This window comes from Pseudopipra pipra, chromosome 1 (assembly GCF_036250125.1).
Source record: "Pseudopipra pipra isolate bDixPip1 chromosome 1, bDixPip1.hap1, whole genome shotgun sequence".
NCBI classification, from domain to species: domain Eukaryota; kingdom Metazoa; phylum Chordata; class Aves; order Passeriformes; family Pipridae; genus Pseudopipra; species Pseudopipra pipra.
The window spans coordinates 84,638,249-84,653,396 of record NC_087549.1 but is presented as its reverse complement, the minus strand read 5'-3'; the positions used below and the strand labels follow the sequence as shown (position 1 = coordinate 84,653,396).

The window sequence follows — 15,148 nt, the reverse complement described above, 5'->3', positions numbered from 1 at the left end:
AATCTGGGTGTCTGAAAAACTGAAAATAAATTAAGAAGGGACCAGCTTTTCTTCACTCCTCCTATTTATCTTTTAGTTTTCCCTTTATTCTTATGCACTTTAACCTATTTCAAGGAATCAGCAGCAGAAGGCTCATCCCACAGTCCATGGTACAGCAAAATCCTAAGACCAAACCTTGCAGAATGAAGCTTGAAAAAAACCTTCAGATGTGATTAAAGCATTATACTGGTTAAGCAAAGCTAGCTAAAAAGACAAGTTCGCTGAACAGTAATATCATTGATCTGTTGTGTCATTCTCCTTTCATTTTTATTTACACATAGAATATGAGTGCCTTGAAAGAGTAATTGTCTTTTTACTGGATGTATGCTCAGACAACCTCAATGTAAACAAATACATAATACCCAACAGTCCTGATTTAACAAAGCATTTCAGCACATGTTTAATTTCAAGCATGTGAATAGACTCACTGTAATTAATGTGTAATCTGAGACCACCCACATCGTGAAGCATCTCTAGCCATATCCTTTAGCATGTCATTTTAGCTTACTGGAAGGTAAGAAATCCCATCTTTCCACTGGAACAAACAGTACTTGCTTGCCTGCAATTATAATTGACTAACAGAGAGCAGTACTTTAAATGTCTTACACAGTTCAGAAAGCTAGGCTTTAGTTTCATCTACTTCTTTCTAATACTGAATGAATCTTTTGAGCTACAGTGGAGTATCACAAAGACCAAAGAAAGCATACCTTCATAAGCTGAGAAAAAAACCCAGGACAGATATTGAACAATGGATAAACAGGTGCTCAAAAGCAATGTTTTGTTGGTGTTTTTTTCTAGAAAATGTTTATTTGGCATAAACATCGGTGTTTCATTTGACAAATTAATTCTCATTCCAAATTCATGTTGATAAAACTCACTACAGAGAAGCATCTCTCTTCTTGACTTTCCTTGTATTGATAGGTCTTTATAAATTATTAAGATTTCCAAAGTAAATCACAAAATGCAGTTTCTAAAGTCAAATGTCATTGAAAGATAATGGGAGGGGGGATATTTAAGAGTCTAGTTTTTACTCTGGTGTCTGCTGAACATTTTGGAAAACCATTCATAGTTCCAGACACTGCATACATTAAGAGTACGATTCCAGATGGAGGAGATCCTGGGAACTATAGGAGAATCGGTAGATCTGGAAATAGAGCTTAAATCATTATTGCCAACCCATATTCTTTCAATTATGCATTCCACTGATTTTGGAACCTAGAGATAGCTAAGAAGCCAATATTCTCTACCACAGTGAAATGGAGAAGACTGAAGAATTTGTGGGGGGGGGGGGGGAAATATCTCCCACATACTTGGCAAATGCTAGTTAATAACGTGAAGGCTTTCATACAACATGTGTCAGAGAATACAATCCCAGATAAAAGAAACAGGTGCGATAAGGAAGACATTTCTTTCATTGCAAGGGAGTCCTGCTGCAGTAGCAGCATAACTCAGGCCCTGACCTGGAAGTCAGAAAGTCTGACTTACAGCCTTGCTTCTCTCACAGATCTGCTGGGTGATCTTGGATACTTATTTCCATCCCTGTAAGCTCCTGCTTCTCCACTCAGTTTCCGAATGGTCTATCTACTTAGACAGTAATGTCTCTGATGTGACAACTGTCAGAGTGTACATAAATAATCTCTGATGCATTTAAACTTCATATTGTCTGAGGATATAAGGAGCAAATTCTCATCCTGAGCTGGCCTCCTGAAATATCTAACCATGCATGAAACTACTGCTAATGAAGCAGGGTGACCTCGTAAGGCATAGTGTGAGCCAGGATTAATGCAGAGGCATCCCACAAGGTTTCTTTCAAGTCCCATGCTAGCCCTCACAAACATTTTGAATCACTCCATTGGCAACTGCTGGCAGAATTCCTATCCAAAGATTTGCATGCCTATTCTCTGGAGTAGCTGCCTGACAAATCATTTTTAGTGCAATTTTTATGCAGCATTAAGTGTACAAGGTGTTATCCTTATAGCAAGAAAAGTGCTGTAAATACTGTGTTTAAGAAGGCCAGTAACTAACCATGACAGGAGAGGCAGTAGTTGCATGTGTAATCAGCATAAGGAAGAAAAAATTCTTTCAAAAACGGGCCAAATTTAAGTTTTTGGATAAATTCCTGCCTTTGCCTGTGTCTCTATTTTAACAGACAGTGAATTATTCTATAACTAAAAATGAAGCACACACACACAAGGAAGATTAAAGGTACAGATCTTAGATGTAAGTGCTGGAAAGAAGGACAGCTTAAAGGATTAGAAGTGACTAAAACAAAAACACAAATTAATAGTTTTAGTAAGTTTGTCTGATTCATTTGTCCTAGACTTCTAAATTTTGCTCATTCTTCCATTTTAGTGATGCTATATGGAGTTAGGTTTAGACCTCCAACTTTTTAGATGTCCTCACCATCAAGACACATTTCCATACTGTACATTTCTATTCTTATAGAATAGGTTTCTTATGAAACCGTAATAAAGCCCTGTTAAGATACGAGTTGGAAGAAATACATAGCGTAGGTATAAATAGGAGAATGTGGGACGCCTCTGTTATGGTCTAAAACATGCAGGTCCAAGAGGCTTTAGGCGACTTCTCCAGATTTAGAACTACCAAACAAGTTTCAGAAACCTCTTTGGTTTGATGAAAGCAACAATTCCTTTAGTGAACATGTCCTTTAAAATGCAATTATATTAATGTCTATGGCAGCATCAAAGGTCAAGAGAAAATCATCCCACACCTTGTTGCCTCCCTGCCAATAGTTAAGTTAAAAGGCTGTGATTTTCTCTATAGTCACCAACTACAGTCACTATTCAAGATATGAGATAAATTAGACAGACTCATAACCAGATTGGGTCCTAACTGAAATTAAACCTGTCTGTCCACATATCTGCTCTGTCACCATTTAGTCCAGGCATGGTGTTAGGGAGATCTTGTGTACCAGTATGCCTGCTTGGTTAGCCTTGAAAATAGGGAACTATTGAAAAATACTTTCTTCCGTTTTTAATATCAATAACAAATTAATTTATGTACATTATAACAACATCCTGTGTACTTTCTTTAGCATAAAGTCATATTATAGAGCCCCATTTTAATTTCTCCCAGGAATTTCTTTTGTAAATGTCAAATAAGCACTTAAAAGCACTTGACTACCTAGCACTTAAAAAAAATTCTTCCTTACATGTGATACAATGCATGCCTAACTTATGTTTTCAATACAAGCAATTAAGCAATTTGTTTAACTCGACGGAAAAATAAACCATTTTCAGCAAACACATAAGGACCAAACTCCAGGAATTACATTGCATTGTCCATATAAGGGGAAAAATGAAGATTCTCAACTCCTCAAAATGCTCATTACATGTTAAGTTTCCATTCAAGGTGTTAGAAATGTGACCACTCCCATGCAAGGGCCCTTGTTTGAATCCTCATGCCACACTCAGCACTGGAAAGTCACTTTTACTGCACCGTGACTTCTGCTAAATGTGTTCACTAGACATTGCACAAGGGCGCCAGAAAAGAAAGGTCACAGGGACTGTCTGAGTGTCTCTCCCTGGACCTCCGTGTATATTACAAATTGGTTGGATAGGTAATCTGTAACAAGACACTTTTGAATGATCAGGGCCAAAAGAATTCTTTGCGAAGCCGTGCACCTAAGGTCAAAAAGGAGCTTTCAAGAGAAGACAGACAAGATGCAACATCTTTTACACAGAAATAAATACATATGCCTTTGCTGTACTGAAACTCATTTGATTTTCATATGTTTTAGCAGTCACATATTCCAAAGGTTATGATAAACCTCTCCCCATGGTATTCATAGGAACTAAATAAAAAACAAGGAGAATTAATTGTGTGAAGAAGGAGTGAATTGCATGTAAAGGAACACCAGAAAAATAAAGAAGACAACTAGAAGATACTACAAACGCTTGAAATTTTTGATCCTGAATCAAATGGTGTGCAGGACCTTTACAAAGTAATCAGCATTCATGAAATGGCTGGGATCCAGCAGGCTGAGGGTTCAGAGGCATGCCTCCCCTCAGACCTCAGCATACAGCTATGTAAAGAGGGGACTAGACAGAGAGTCAGCAATTTCATTTCCATATTGCAGATGTCTCTGCGCAGATGTCACTGACTGAGAGCATACCTGAGCATAATCCTCAGCCACCTCTGTACCATTTTCCCATTTCACTTCTTCCTCACCCAGATGTTCAGACAATGAATTCTGTGGAGTGGATCCAACCTGTACTATGCCTCACACAATCCCAGTTAGGGTCTCTGCTTGCTCATAATAACACACGTAATTATTACCAAAGACCCTTCACAACCCACTAAACAAATACACACTTACCAAAGGTACAGCTACCTCCACTGGCAGTAGTATTCTGCTTCAGTATCACATACAGAAACAAAATGGATTTACTGCTAGCTACTTGTTATAGCTCTAATGCTTCTTTCTCAATTAACAGTCCTTTGAGGAAGGAGCATCATGACCAAAGGGTAGCACTATTCCCTCACGCTCCCTTAAGAAGCCAGACTCTCATTTTCATCTGAACCACAGAAAAATGAGCAAGACCTCACAGAGTTCTTTCGATCTCAGCCCCTTTTTTCCTCACTGTGGGAGTTCAAGGAAGTACCACTCTCAAATATGATCTCTGGCAGAGAACACAAGCCTAGCCTTTCTCATCATAGCAGTCCAAATCTTCACAGGTCTGAGAGCCACAGGACACATATCTGCATGCAGAGGAACAAGGCAGCTCTAGGAACTGTTTACTTGCAGTTGACAACAACGTTTGTCTAGAAAGGGAAGGGGAAGGATGAGTCTGGAATGGACATGCCGTGGGGTCCTGAGATGACACAACAATCTTGGTTGCAGGCTGCTGTTGGCTCATTTCCTCCCAAAGCTAAGGATTCAGATTACCCAGGAGTCCCTGCATGAGCACAGCCCTGCTGCCAGTCCCTGGCAAGGACACTTGCCCTGCCCTTGGAATACTTGTGAGTCATGCCACCTTTCTATGTATGAGGACTTATGAGACAGCCTAGGAAACTTGCACTTTATGAAAGACCTTTTAACTCAAAAGAACAAATGTAACATAGGCAGACCAATTAAAAAAAAAAAGTCTGACAGATATTACCACTCTGAATTTCAAAAGTGGGTTTATGACATGCAACAAAACTAGCAAAGAGCTCTGACAGACACTGACTTATGCAAAATTCAGGAAAAATATTTTAGTGCTGATAAGGCCTAGAAAACAATCTCTGGTGGTCTTAATACAGAGCATTTTAAAATCTGCTTTCTTCACAATGCAATGTATATAGTTCTCTTGCTAACAAATATCATTTATTACATTGGCCTTAGGTCTTAAAAACTGGAAAATAAATTGACAGTAGCAAAACAGTAGAAGTGCAATACAAATAGGACAGTGGAATGAAATGAACTTTTTTTTCATTTCGAATTACAATTCACTCAAAACAAAACGCAAAATCTTAATGAACTAGGCATAAGCGAAAGAGTGGATCTTTTTTCAAGCTCATGTGTGAGTGCAGGAGGTTTCAGACTGCATCAGAGACAAAATGCAAAATACCAATCACAGACTTGATTTTTTTTCTATTTACTGGGTGATTTCTTTGTGAATCTTATTAATCTTGACTGCTGATATGTGTAGCAATATTTCAGTCATTCTACTTATCACTGACTTATGTGCTCCTCACATTATGTGTGAAAAATTCTGTTAAATTCTGTTATATATTCACACACTAGGTCGTGGCTCTTTTGGCTAATAGTACTAGAAGAATATAAGTGTGAGGTTGCAGACTTTTCAGATCTCAAACCTTTGACATGAAAACAGAGATTTTGACAGGTGGGTTTCTTCACAGAAAGAAAGAAAAATGTCACTTGTGACAAACTAACTAAAATCCTAAACATTCTGGCAATCTACATCCTTGGAGCTACTTTAGAACAAGTGTTTTTGCCTTTCTAAACTCATATATTTCTTTTGTTTAAGTAATGTCTCCTGTTAAGAATTCTTCTGACAGGTCTTGAGCTACATCATGATGGGTCATTACTGCATTACTCTCTGGGAAATCACAGCAAATGTGGATACTATCTTTGGAACATCTAGTGATATAATAACTAGTGATGTTACTTCTTAGGGGATATAATGCTACGGTCACTTGACAACGACAGGAAAATGAGGGTCGTGCGCCTTACTAGGGAGCTCTGAGACCCACGGCAAGAAGGGCTGGCAATCTTGCTCCCACCACGGCCAAAAAGGGTAACCTTGAGGCAGTCCCTTTTACTGTACCCAGTAGAGGTCACTAGAGGATGCATCAAGTTTTAATAGCAAGACAAAGCCCTCCAACAGCAAGGGGAAAGATGCACCTTTCTGAAAAGTACATCATCTGCCTAGGATTGACTGCCAGGTAGACTCTTGTAAAAGAGAGAGACACATGCCGCTCCATGAAAAAAGAGATACATGGCTACATTGGAACACAAGCAGCATTCATCCAGTTAAACAATATTGATACCAAGCAGTGAAATATATCTAACTTATTAAAAGTATATCTACTACCTGTGCATTTCCAGATGCAGGGATCCCTTTCTTTCTTCCACAGCTTAACACAGTCCACAAGGTGTGCCAGAGATATGAAGCCAAAAGGCAGAAATTATCTACAATCCAGGCAGCATTTCTTTGCAGGATTAGATCCATCCCTTTAATTTTAATCATCTGATTAACTTGGTTCTCCCACTCTAGCAGATGTAATTTGGCAGACACCCTCAAAACCCTCCCCAGCTCTGTAAGTACCACCTAGCTAGACAAGGCTCAGACACACAGCAAGATCCCATCTCACACTTCTACGCATTCCCTGAACCTATAAGGAAAAGAAGTGATGGACTACTGACAAGCATGAAACAGGTGCAGGGATCTACACGAGATGCGTGTTGCATGGACTTGAAAGGCAATTACTCTGACATTCCAGAACTTCTCAAACGAAAGCAAACTGTTAGTGCATTCCGTTTGCAGTTAGCATTTCAGGCCATTGGTCATCTTTTTTTTTTTTTCCCTTTTAATAGGCAAGAAATGGAAAAAAAAATTCAAGGCAACAACTTAAAATGTGTCATGGTGCACATGCACAGAAAGGTCAGTTTGAAATGCCATAGCTTTACTGTGTGCAGTCCCTTCTGTTCCTGTGCTTGCAGTCTATCTATGTGGTTCCCATGTCCAAGCCAACACCATGCAGAAACGGGGTCCTAGCTGTCTCCTCATCTCATATCCAGCATCTGCTCACCTGTCAACCTTCAAGTCCTTCATCAAAAGGATGGAGGTACTCAATTATTTCAACCACATGGATGTGAAACTTTCAATATCATCAAGGTATCTTCTTTCCCCTAAAATTTCCAGAAACACATAAGACTGCTTCTGTTGAATTTTCCGAAGCAATTCAATGTGACACCAATTCTGCATGGAAAATTTTCAATTAAACAGACAAAACCTGGGAAATTTTTAAACTGAAAACAGGTCTTAAAACTGGAAGTGGTAAGCAACTTTAGTAAAAAATCCTTCTATCAGCTCCATTGTAAGTCCTGGGAAGCTGTTTTTCTTCTAGAGATGGAAAAATAAAAATCTGAGGAACAAAGCACGTTGTGGTTTATTCTGTAATACATAAGGATATAAGGATATATGTATGAATTCTAAAGGACCATTATATAAGGAGTCCTTATATGTAAGGATTATACATCTTCCATGCAACAGCTGCCCATAATTATAGGGCACTAAGAGTCATTGTGGAAGATTAAGCAGTCATTTCTCCTCTGCTTGGGTACTTACCTGATTAGAGGTGAATAAGCAAACAATATGAGTACCAGAAATCTCGAGTGCTAAAAAATTCACAAATCAAGCTACAAAAATTACATAATTTGGAAAAAAAAGTAAAGAAATTAAAGAAAAGTAAAGAAAATAAAGAAATTAAAAAATTGACTGTTTTCCTTTCCTTAGTCAACTCCTGACTTCTGTGACTTCAAAGCACTCTCAAGCCACCTTTTGAGTTATTATGTAGTCATTATGTCGAGGAGGGTCAGTTTAGTTGTGGGGAGGTTTTTTTCAGCTGGGAAACATTGATATTCTTCTCTTTCTTTCTGAGAAAGACAGACAAATATTTTCACAAGCATGGGAATGGGGAGCATTAGCTAAAACAAAGCTGCCTGGAATCGTGGAATCACACACATTGCCGCATGACAACAGAGTGCCGTGAAGTTGGGAGGTGAAGAGTGCACCACAAAAAGTACACTCTGTAAAGCTGCAGCAGACTGAGGTTGACAGAGTGATATCTGATAACAGCATTCCAAGCAAGTTAAAAAGGCAATTGGTAAAACAAAATGGGCCCAAACTTGGCTGAAGTCCACTTCCACTTTTCTGACCATACCAAGGCAAGCTTCAGCCATGGTTCTTCAATTTCAAGGCTGAAGAAAGCCTTGAGGGTTTTGATCTCTTCTTCATTAGTTAAGAAGTTGTACTACAAATGTACTGAGTCCCTTGCAGGATTTTTTTAAAGAGTCATTTTTGATTAAAATTGTAAAACAAGAAATAAGTTTCTGTCAATATACTTAGATCAATATCTTGAACAGTGTTGGGGGCAGAGGAAAGTTATTTTGGCTTAATTATGCAATAATTTTTTGCCATGACTCTGGCCTCCCCTGAAAAAAGGAACTTGGAAAAGTAACATTACCACAGCACAATCGTTTCCAACACAGAAGCTGCAGAGAAAGTAACTGCCACAGAAATGGTGGTGGTGGTGAAGGGGGTGAAAGAACACTCAAACTAGACAAGGCTAATAACATTCTGCCTGGAGACAAGGAATTAGAGGACAATTAGCCATCCCCAGGCCTAGCTTAACTTACCATCAAATATTGAATGCATCAAATAGTTCTAGCTGAACTAAATATCTAGAAATTAGTCTTTAAAATGTTTTCAGAATATTATCAAAAGGATATGTTTGCATAAAAAATGCTCTAAAATTATCCTCTTCAGGGTCAGTGACTTGCGTTTAAATCTCGGCTCCATGATTCGCGTGCGTGCAACTTGATTCTTTTCCATTAGTGACGTTCAGAACTGTAGAAGCTCCTAGGCTCCTATTTACCCAGTTAATTCACCCACATTGGATACTAATTTCATGACCACTTTTTGCAGATAGCAGTTATAAATTAAACAATTCTAATTGCATTTGCAACCCAAATATTAACCAGGTAAGAGCCAGAGGAAGAGATAGCACATTTGATGACCAATTCATCAGATGTGCAGCTCTGGTTGGGCCATCAAAAGCAGTCTAGGTGGTCAGCTTGGAGCTCATCGGGTAATGCAGCTGGGTAAATGTGTGGTTGCTTCACAATCAATTTACATTTGCATAAGATGGTGCTGTTGTCAGAAGGGATTGTTTCACCTTCTCACATCTGCTTCTTCCTACCCTGTGCCACCCCCTCCCTTGGACCACTAACTTCAGACACCTTGATGTGTCTATTCAGTGCAATGGGTCAAGGATAGGTCTGGATTTTTATTCTTTCTTCAATCTGGTTCTCACACACGAAAATGTTCCTATAAAACAAAATGTCTCTCACTTGTTAACATATAACCTGAAGCAAAACTTCATTCCTGAAGACAGAACATAGCAAGCCACAAAGACGTGTGCTGCCAACAGTACAAATGGGGGACAAGAGGGCACTCTAAACAAAACACGGTCAGGAGCAGGTTTGTCATGAGTTGTCGTTCCGTCCAAAAGGGAAATGGTCGGTAAAGAGCTGCTGTGCAAAGGGTGCCATCTAGAGGGAAGCAGCGGCACAGCTTCTCGACAACACCAATTGTTCATAGTTGATGGTCAACAATTCCTGGGTCTACTTTCCCCAGCAGTCTTTTAATAGCTCTGAAAGTTATTATTATTATCGTTATTATTATTATCATTATTATTACTATATTAGTTTTGGGGGTTTTTTTACAAAAACATGCTGTACCAAAATATGAAAATTGTGTTTGTTTTATTTTTTTTAGTTGTATCTAGAAAAATAGTTGTTTTAAGGAAGTGGATCATTTTCTTCTTTAATTATAATCATTTAGTTTCAGCCAGAATTATTTCTTCCAGCAAGTACACACTTTGACCACTCTCCTCTAGATGGTCTCTTGGAGGTTTAGGTTAGGTATTAGAAAAAGGTTCTTTACCCAGAGGGTGATTGAGCACTGGAACAGGCTCCCCAGGGAAGTGGTCAAGCTGACAGAGTTCAAGAAGCATTTGGACAATGTTCTCAGGCACATGGTGTGACTCTTGGGGATGGTCCTGTGCAGGGCAAAGAGTTGGACTCAATGATCCTTGTGGATTCCTTCCAACTTGGAAGGACACTTCCTTCTGTGTTTCTAGGGTTCCCATCCACTCCTATTTAAATGAATAGATGTTCTGTCATTGCTTTCAACTTCTTCCATAGAAGTTACATACATATGCCCTCAAACATACACATTTAAATGCATACAGCTGATATTTCCTGCCAGCACATTCTTCTTTCCTTCCTCTCCTGGTCAGTAAGATAAAACTGCTCATCAGACCAGCAGACCAAGGTAAGACCTTTCAAAGGAAGGTTTTGGTTTTCCTTTCATTGATAGCAACACCACAGTTAAGGCCTAATATTTTATCCCATTGAGAAATTCCTTAAAAAACAACCTGTGTGAAAGTGAAATTTTAAAAGCTTAGGAGAAATATAACTAATGTTTATGTATTTGCAAACCTCACTCTGGTGAGGTATATTACCAGAGTTCAGTTAGATTGCCTTTCACCTTTGAAGTCTTGTTCCCAGGAGACCGATGAGCTAAAATGGGAATACAGAGCTATTTCTCCGGCTTGCAACTAGCCACCAGCTGTTCATCTTCTAAATGTATTCCTTTCTTCTCTAGTGCACCTCCAAACTCTCCCTGTTTTTTCTCACAACACTCTTAAGAAAGAGCCAGTTCCAACCATCAGACTGAAGAAGCAAACATCAAGGCAATGAGTTAAGAGACTGCAGCACAAAGAGGTGAAAAATCCCACCACTTCAGTTACTATTTGCAATTCATCATCAAGCTAAGATACATTAACACAGGCAAAGCAGCTCTCAGTCTTTTTCCTTACCCTAAGGATAACAAACTTAAGGGAAGAGCTACATAGCAGAAACAGCAGGTTTTGCTGTCTCACTTGTGCAACTTGTTATTTTCACAAGGGAAGAAAACTCTCTTTTAGAAGAATCATTGACATTCTCCAAACCCTGACCACCCAATTCTATTTTTTTTTCTTTAGTACTCATTTTCACTGTAACACTAAATGAAACTCTCTAAAATAAACACATCCTACTTATACGAGACATATTTTGTTTGTTTTAATATACAGATCATTTTCTATGTCTATAAAGTAAAGACTGGAATAATTTTGAACAAAAGTGACACAACAGATTAAGAATTATCAAAAATTCAGCTTCCCAAATTGATAATACAAATGAAAACATATGGAATTTACCTATCATCTGAACACAAAAATATTCAGAATACTTGAAAAACTGCTTTATCATATCAGCACAATCAGCATACAAACAGCCACAGCACAAATTTTTCAAGTCTTTTCACAAACTGGTGTGTAAAACTAATCACTCATTGTCCTACTGCAAGCAGATTTTCTCAGTTCTTGTCTAAATGATGCGTCGGTAAAAATACTGTTTCCCCTAGGCTCTTGCATAGAAAAAAGCATAATACAAGAAAACGTGTTACTACTTCTAAACACATTTTGGCCAATCATAGAGTCATTTTCCTACCAGAGACCCCATACCACAATGCCCAGCACTGTTCTTACCGGACACAGGTGCAGCACAGAGCTATACTGGACAACACTCATCCCTGCACATATGGTGCACTGCATTAACCATGCTCTGTTCACCAGTTAATGGGGAGTGAAGGACAAAGTTACCTTAGTTCCTCTGGGAAATCTGTTCTTTCCATGGGATTCATTCAGTCCCCACTAACTCCAGTGCTGTTAGATAGGACAAATGCTTTCAAAACATGAATTCAACAAAATCCATGTTTAAGTTCTGATTTTGAAGAGTGGCAGAACCACACAACTTTTTTTACAATTTCTGAATATTAAGTCCAGCCGTAAATAAACCCCTGAATAACAATAGATGTGCTTGCTTCTATGAATGCAAAAGATTAAAAGATGCTGACCAGTTTTTCACAGTTAAAGTACATTTTCACAGACGATAATGAAAGATTCAATTCTACTGGGAAATACACATAGTAAACTCCTTAACTAGCTGGAAAAAAGAAAAAGGCAGTGCTTTAGGAAGAGGAAATTAATTATGCAGTTAGTTAGTTACCTTTTCATCTTCTGTTCTAGGATGTGGTTCACTGAATTTTTCTTCCTTAAAGCTTCTAGTCATCTCCATTTTTTCCATACTCTGAAAAAAGGCTGTTTTTTCTAGTCTGTTTCTGTTGTATTGTGTATTTATCTCTTCCAGCCTGCTAATCTTAAGTAGCTTCATACTATGTCCAGTTAATTTACTGTCTGTTCTCCTCTCCATCTTAGATTCATAAACCAATGAACACTCGTAACTTCTGATTTCTCCTCCTTCTTGGCTGTACAAAAGAAAGACAAATAAGAGGCATTAGTGTTATTTATGCATTTTAGCTTAGAAAACTACTGTGTTGCAACACTTCATATTTCAACTCTCTCTCCTTATACTTGCTGAACCAATACACAGAGTTTACAGCACTAGCTGATCACAGATAGAATTCTACATTCAACATCAGATAATTCAAGCAGGCTACAAGACCGATGTAATTTAATTTGTTCACAGAAACTATGTAGCTCTATCAAATCAATACGTATTGCTGTTGCTTGTAGACCTTGCTTATGGACCACTCTCCACTGTTTAGCTACTTCAGTGGTTCCCTGTTTCTCAACATGTTCTCTTTTCTGTTGCAGTTCCTGCAAGTTAACATGCAAAGACCCTGTTATTAGGTCCATAAGGATTTTAGATACTAAACGAAGTAGTTTAGGCATGAACACAGCCTTCCCTCTCTTCTCACTCTTCTGTACTACAGAAATAGGTAATTGCCAAAATGGTGGAGATTTTAGGCCCTCTGTTGAAGGCTGTAGAAAAGCACAGTCCTCAGTTGGGTTCCCTCCCACTGTAGGCTCTCGTGATGCACCTGGTACTTACATGATGTAGGATCATTGAGGCTTGTTTAATGGTAAGATTGGCTGGAAGGTTATTCCAAGTCAAGCTGTCAGTTTTGATTTTCTTTAGAAGGGATTTTATTCCACAGCAAGGTGGTGGGTTCCCCCCTCAAGTAATCACTATTTTGAGTATATGTTCTACAGTTTGAATATATGTTCTACATATATTTGAATATATGTAGAATATATGTTCTACACTTTGAATATATGTTCTTTTGCACAAAGAATTATTTTAAAAGAGCAAGAGAAACTACTCTAAAATTCCTCTTAGCATCTCCGTGTAGACCCATGAAAGAGAAGACAAAAACATTTTCATTTTTATTATTACATCTTCCTTCCCTGTACTGGAAATCCAGGTACAAAAGCACAGTCCCAGTGCCTTACCTCTAGAAAGCCGAATCTGTTAAATCTCATTACACAGCTCATAGTTTTCAATTTAAGTTGCATTAATACCATAAACTATATGGTGTAATTAAGTATATATATATATACAACCTTACAGTCATTAGAAGCACAGAGAAACAGCTTTCAGTGTACAACCAGAGACCCAATTAAATCAGTTACTTTTACCTGAACACCTTCCAAGAGGAAATGTTTCTCAGTGTTTTGACCTCGCATCTGTGCACACGCAACAGATTAGATGTGTACCTACATTAACTATCTCCTCTGCCCACAGTTAGCCCCCCAGACTTCCCAGATGAGAAAGATACCACGTGATATCACATGTGATGCAGGAGATGGTTAGCTAGTGGTGACATTTAGAGATAATAGACAGCAATGGACCATGCAAGCAGCTTTCAAATAAGTCTTCCAGAGATATTTCTGCTACCATGTTATTGCAGTCCTAGATCATGCTGTTAATATGGGAGGGGCACAAACACCATCATTGGACTGTAAGACATTCATCATCTGAAGAAGTCTGTAAAAATATCCAGTCTGTTGCTTCTAGCCTCTCACCAGCTTTCATGGCTCTGACATCCCTTTCCATCCCCTTCAGCTGAAAGAATACTTCATGACATTTTCTTCCCCCATTTCTCAAGAGCAGGTTCTTGAGTTTTCCTAAAGGCTCTGACAACCACAGGTGACATACCCAAGGGCTCAGTGTAACCTTCGAGCCATTATTCTACAGATTCTTTGATCTACTCCAAGCCAAGGGGTGATGCAATATAATCCAAAGCTGTCAGAAAAAAACAGGAGATGTTTCTAGATGCCCTCTTCCTGCCTCAGTGTCTCCAGCTAATCAAATCCTACAGTGTTCTACAGTGGCCTGGCTGTGAAGACTGCCTCTGGCCTGACATGACTGCAACCAAGAAAAACCGATTCAGGCTCTCCATAGCTCTTCCAAGAGCACATCATCCTCCAGACTTTGATCACCAAATGTGCCCATCAATCTAATCAGAATGACATGTCCTAATTAAAGGACACGTTGTTCCTTCAAGCTGACCGGTGAGTCAGTTATCTGGGAAAATATTTATGGGATGGCAAGCTCAAACATCTTACTGGGCTCTATTGCCAAGCAGAGACTCAAACGTGATTTCCCTCTCCCCTATTATTATCCTAAGACATCCCTGAAACAATAAGCTAAACAATGGAAAGTTTCTAGGATGCACACACTGAAATTCGTTTGCAAGTACCTCCTCCATAGTCCCAGAGAAGAAATCTCACCCTGGTCATATGCCACTGAACAACAGGAAACTATGACCTTCACATGGTGTGGAGCTCCATTTCCCACAAAGGAGGGTGAAAACCTTTCTCCAATCATTTCCATTCCCCAGTTTTGGCCAGGGAGATACTTTCTTCTGGGTCATCTTCAGCAAGCCACTTTCTCACTTCAAGCAAAATAACTTGCTTCATGAACTACATCTTCACTTACACACTCAGA

General features: G+C 38.9%; 1 protein-coding gene across 1 annotated transcript in view; it reads right to left on the bottom strand.

Annotated features, from left to right (window-relative positions):
* Nucleotides 1-15,148, bottom strand: part of MYLK4 (myosin light chain kinase family member 4) — an 80,169-nt gene that overhangs the window by 52,877 nt on the left and 12,144 nt on the right. The window contains exon 2 of the mRNA XM_064662939.1: nucleotides 12,404-12,662. Within this exon, the coding sequence (XP_064519009.1) occupies nucleotides 12,404-12,662 (259 nt within the window). The remainder of the gene's footprint in view (nucleotides 1-12,403; nucleotides 12,663-15,148) is intronic.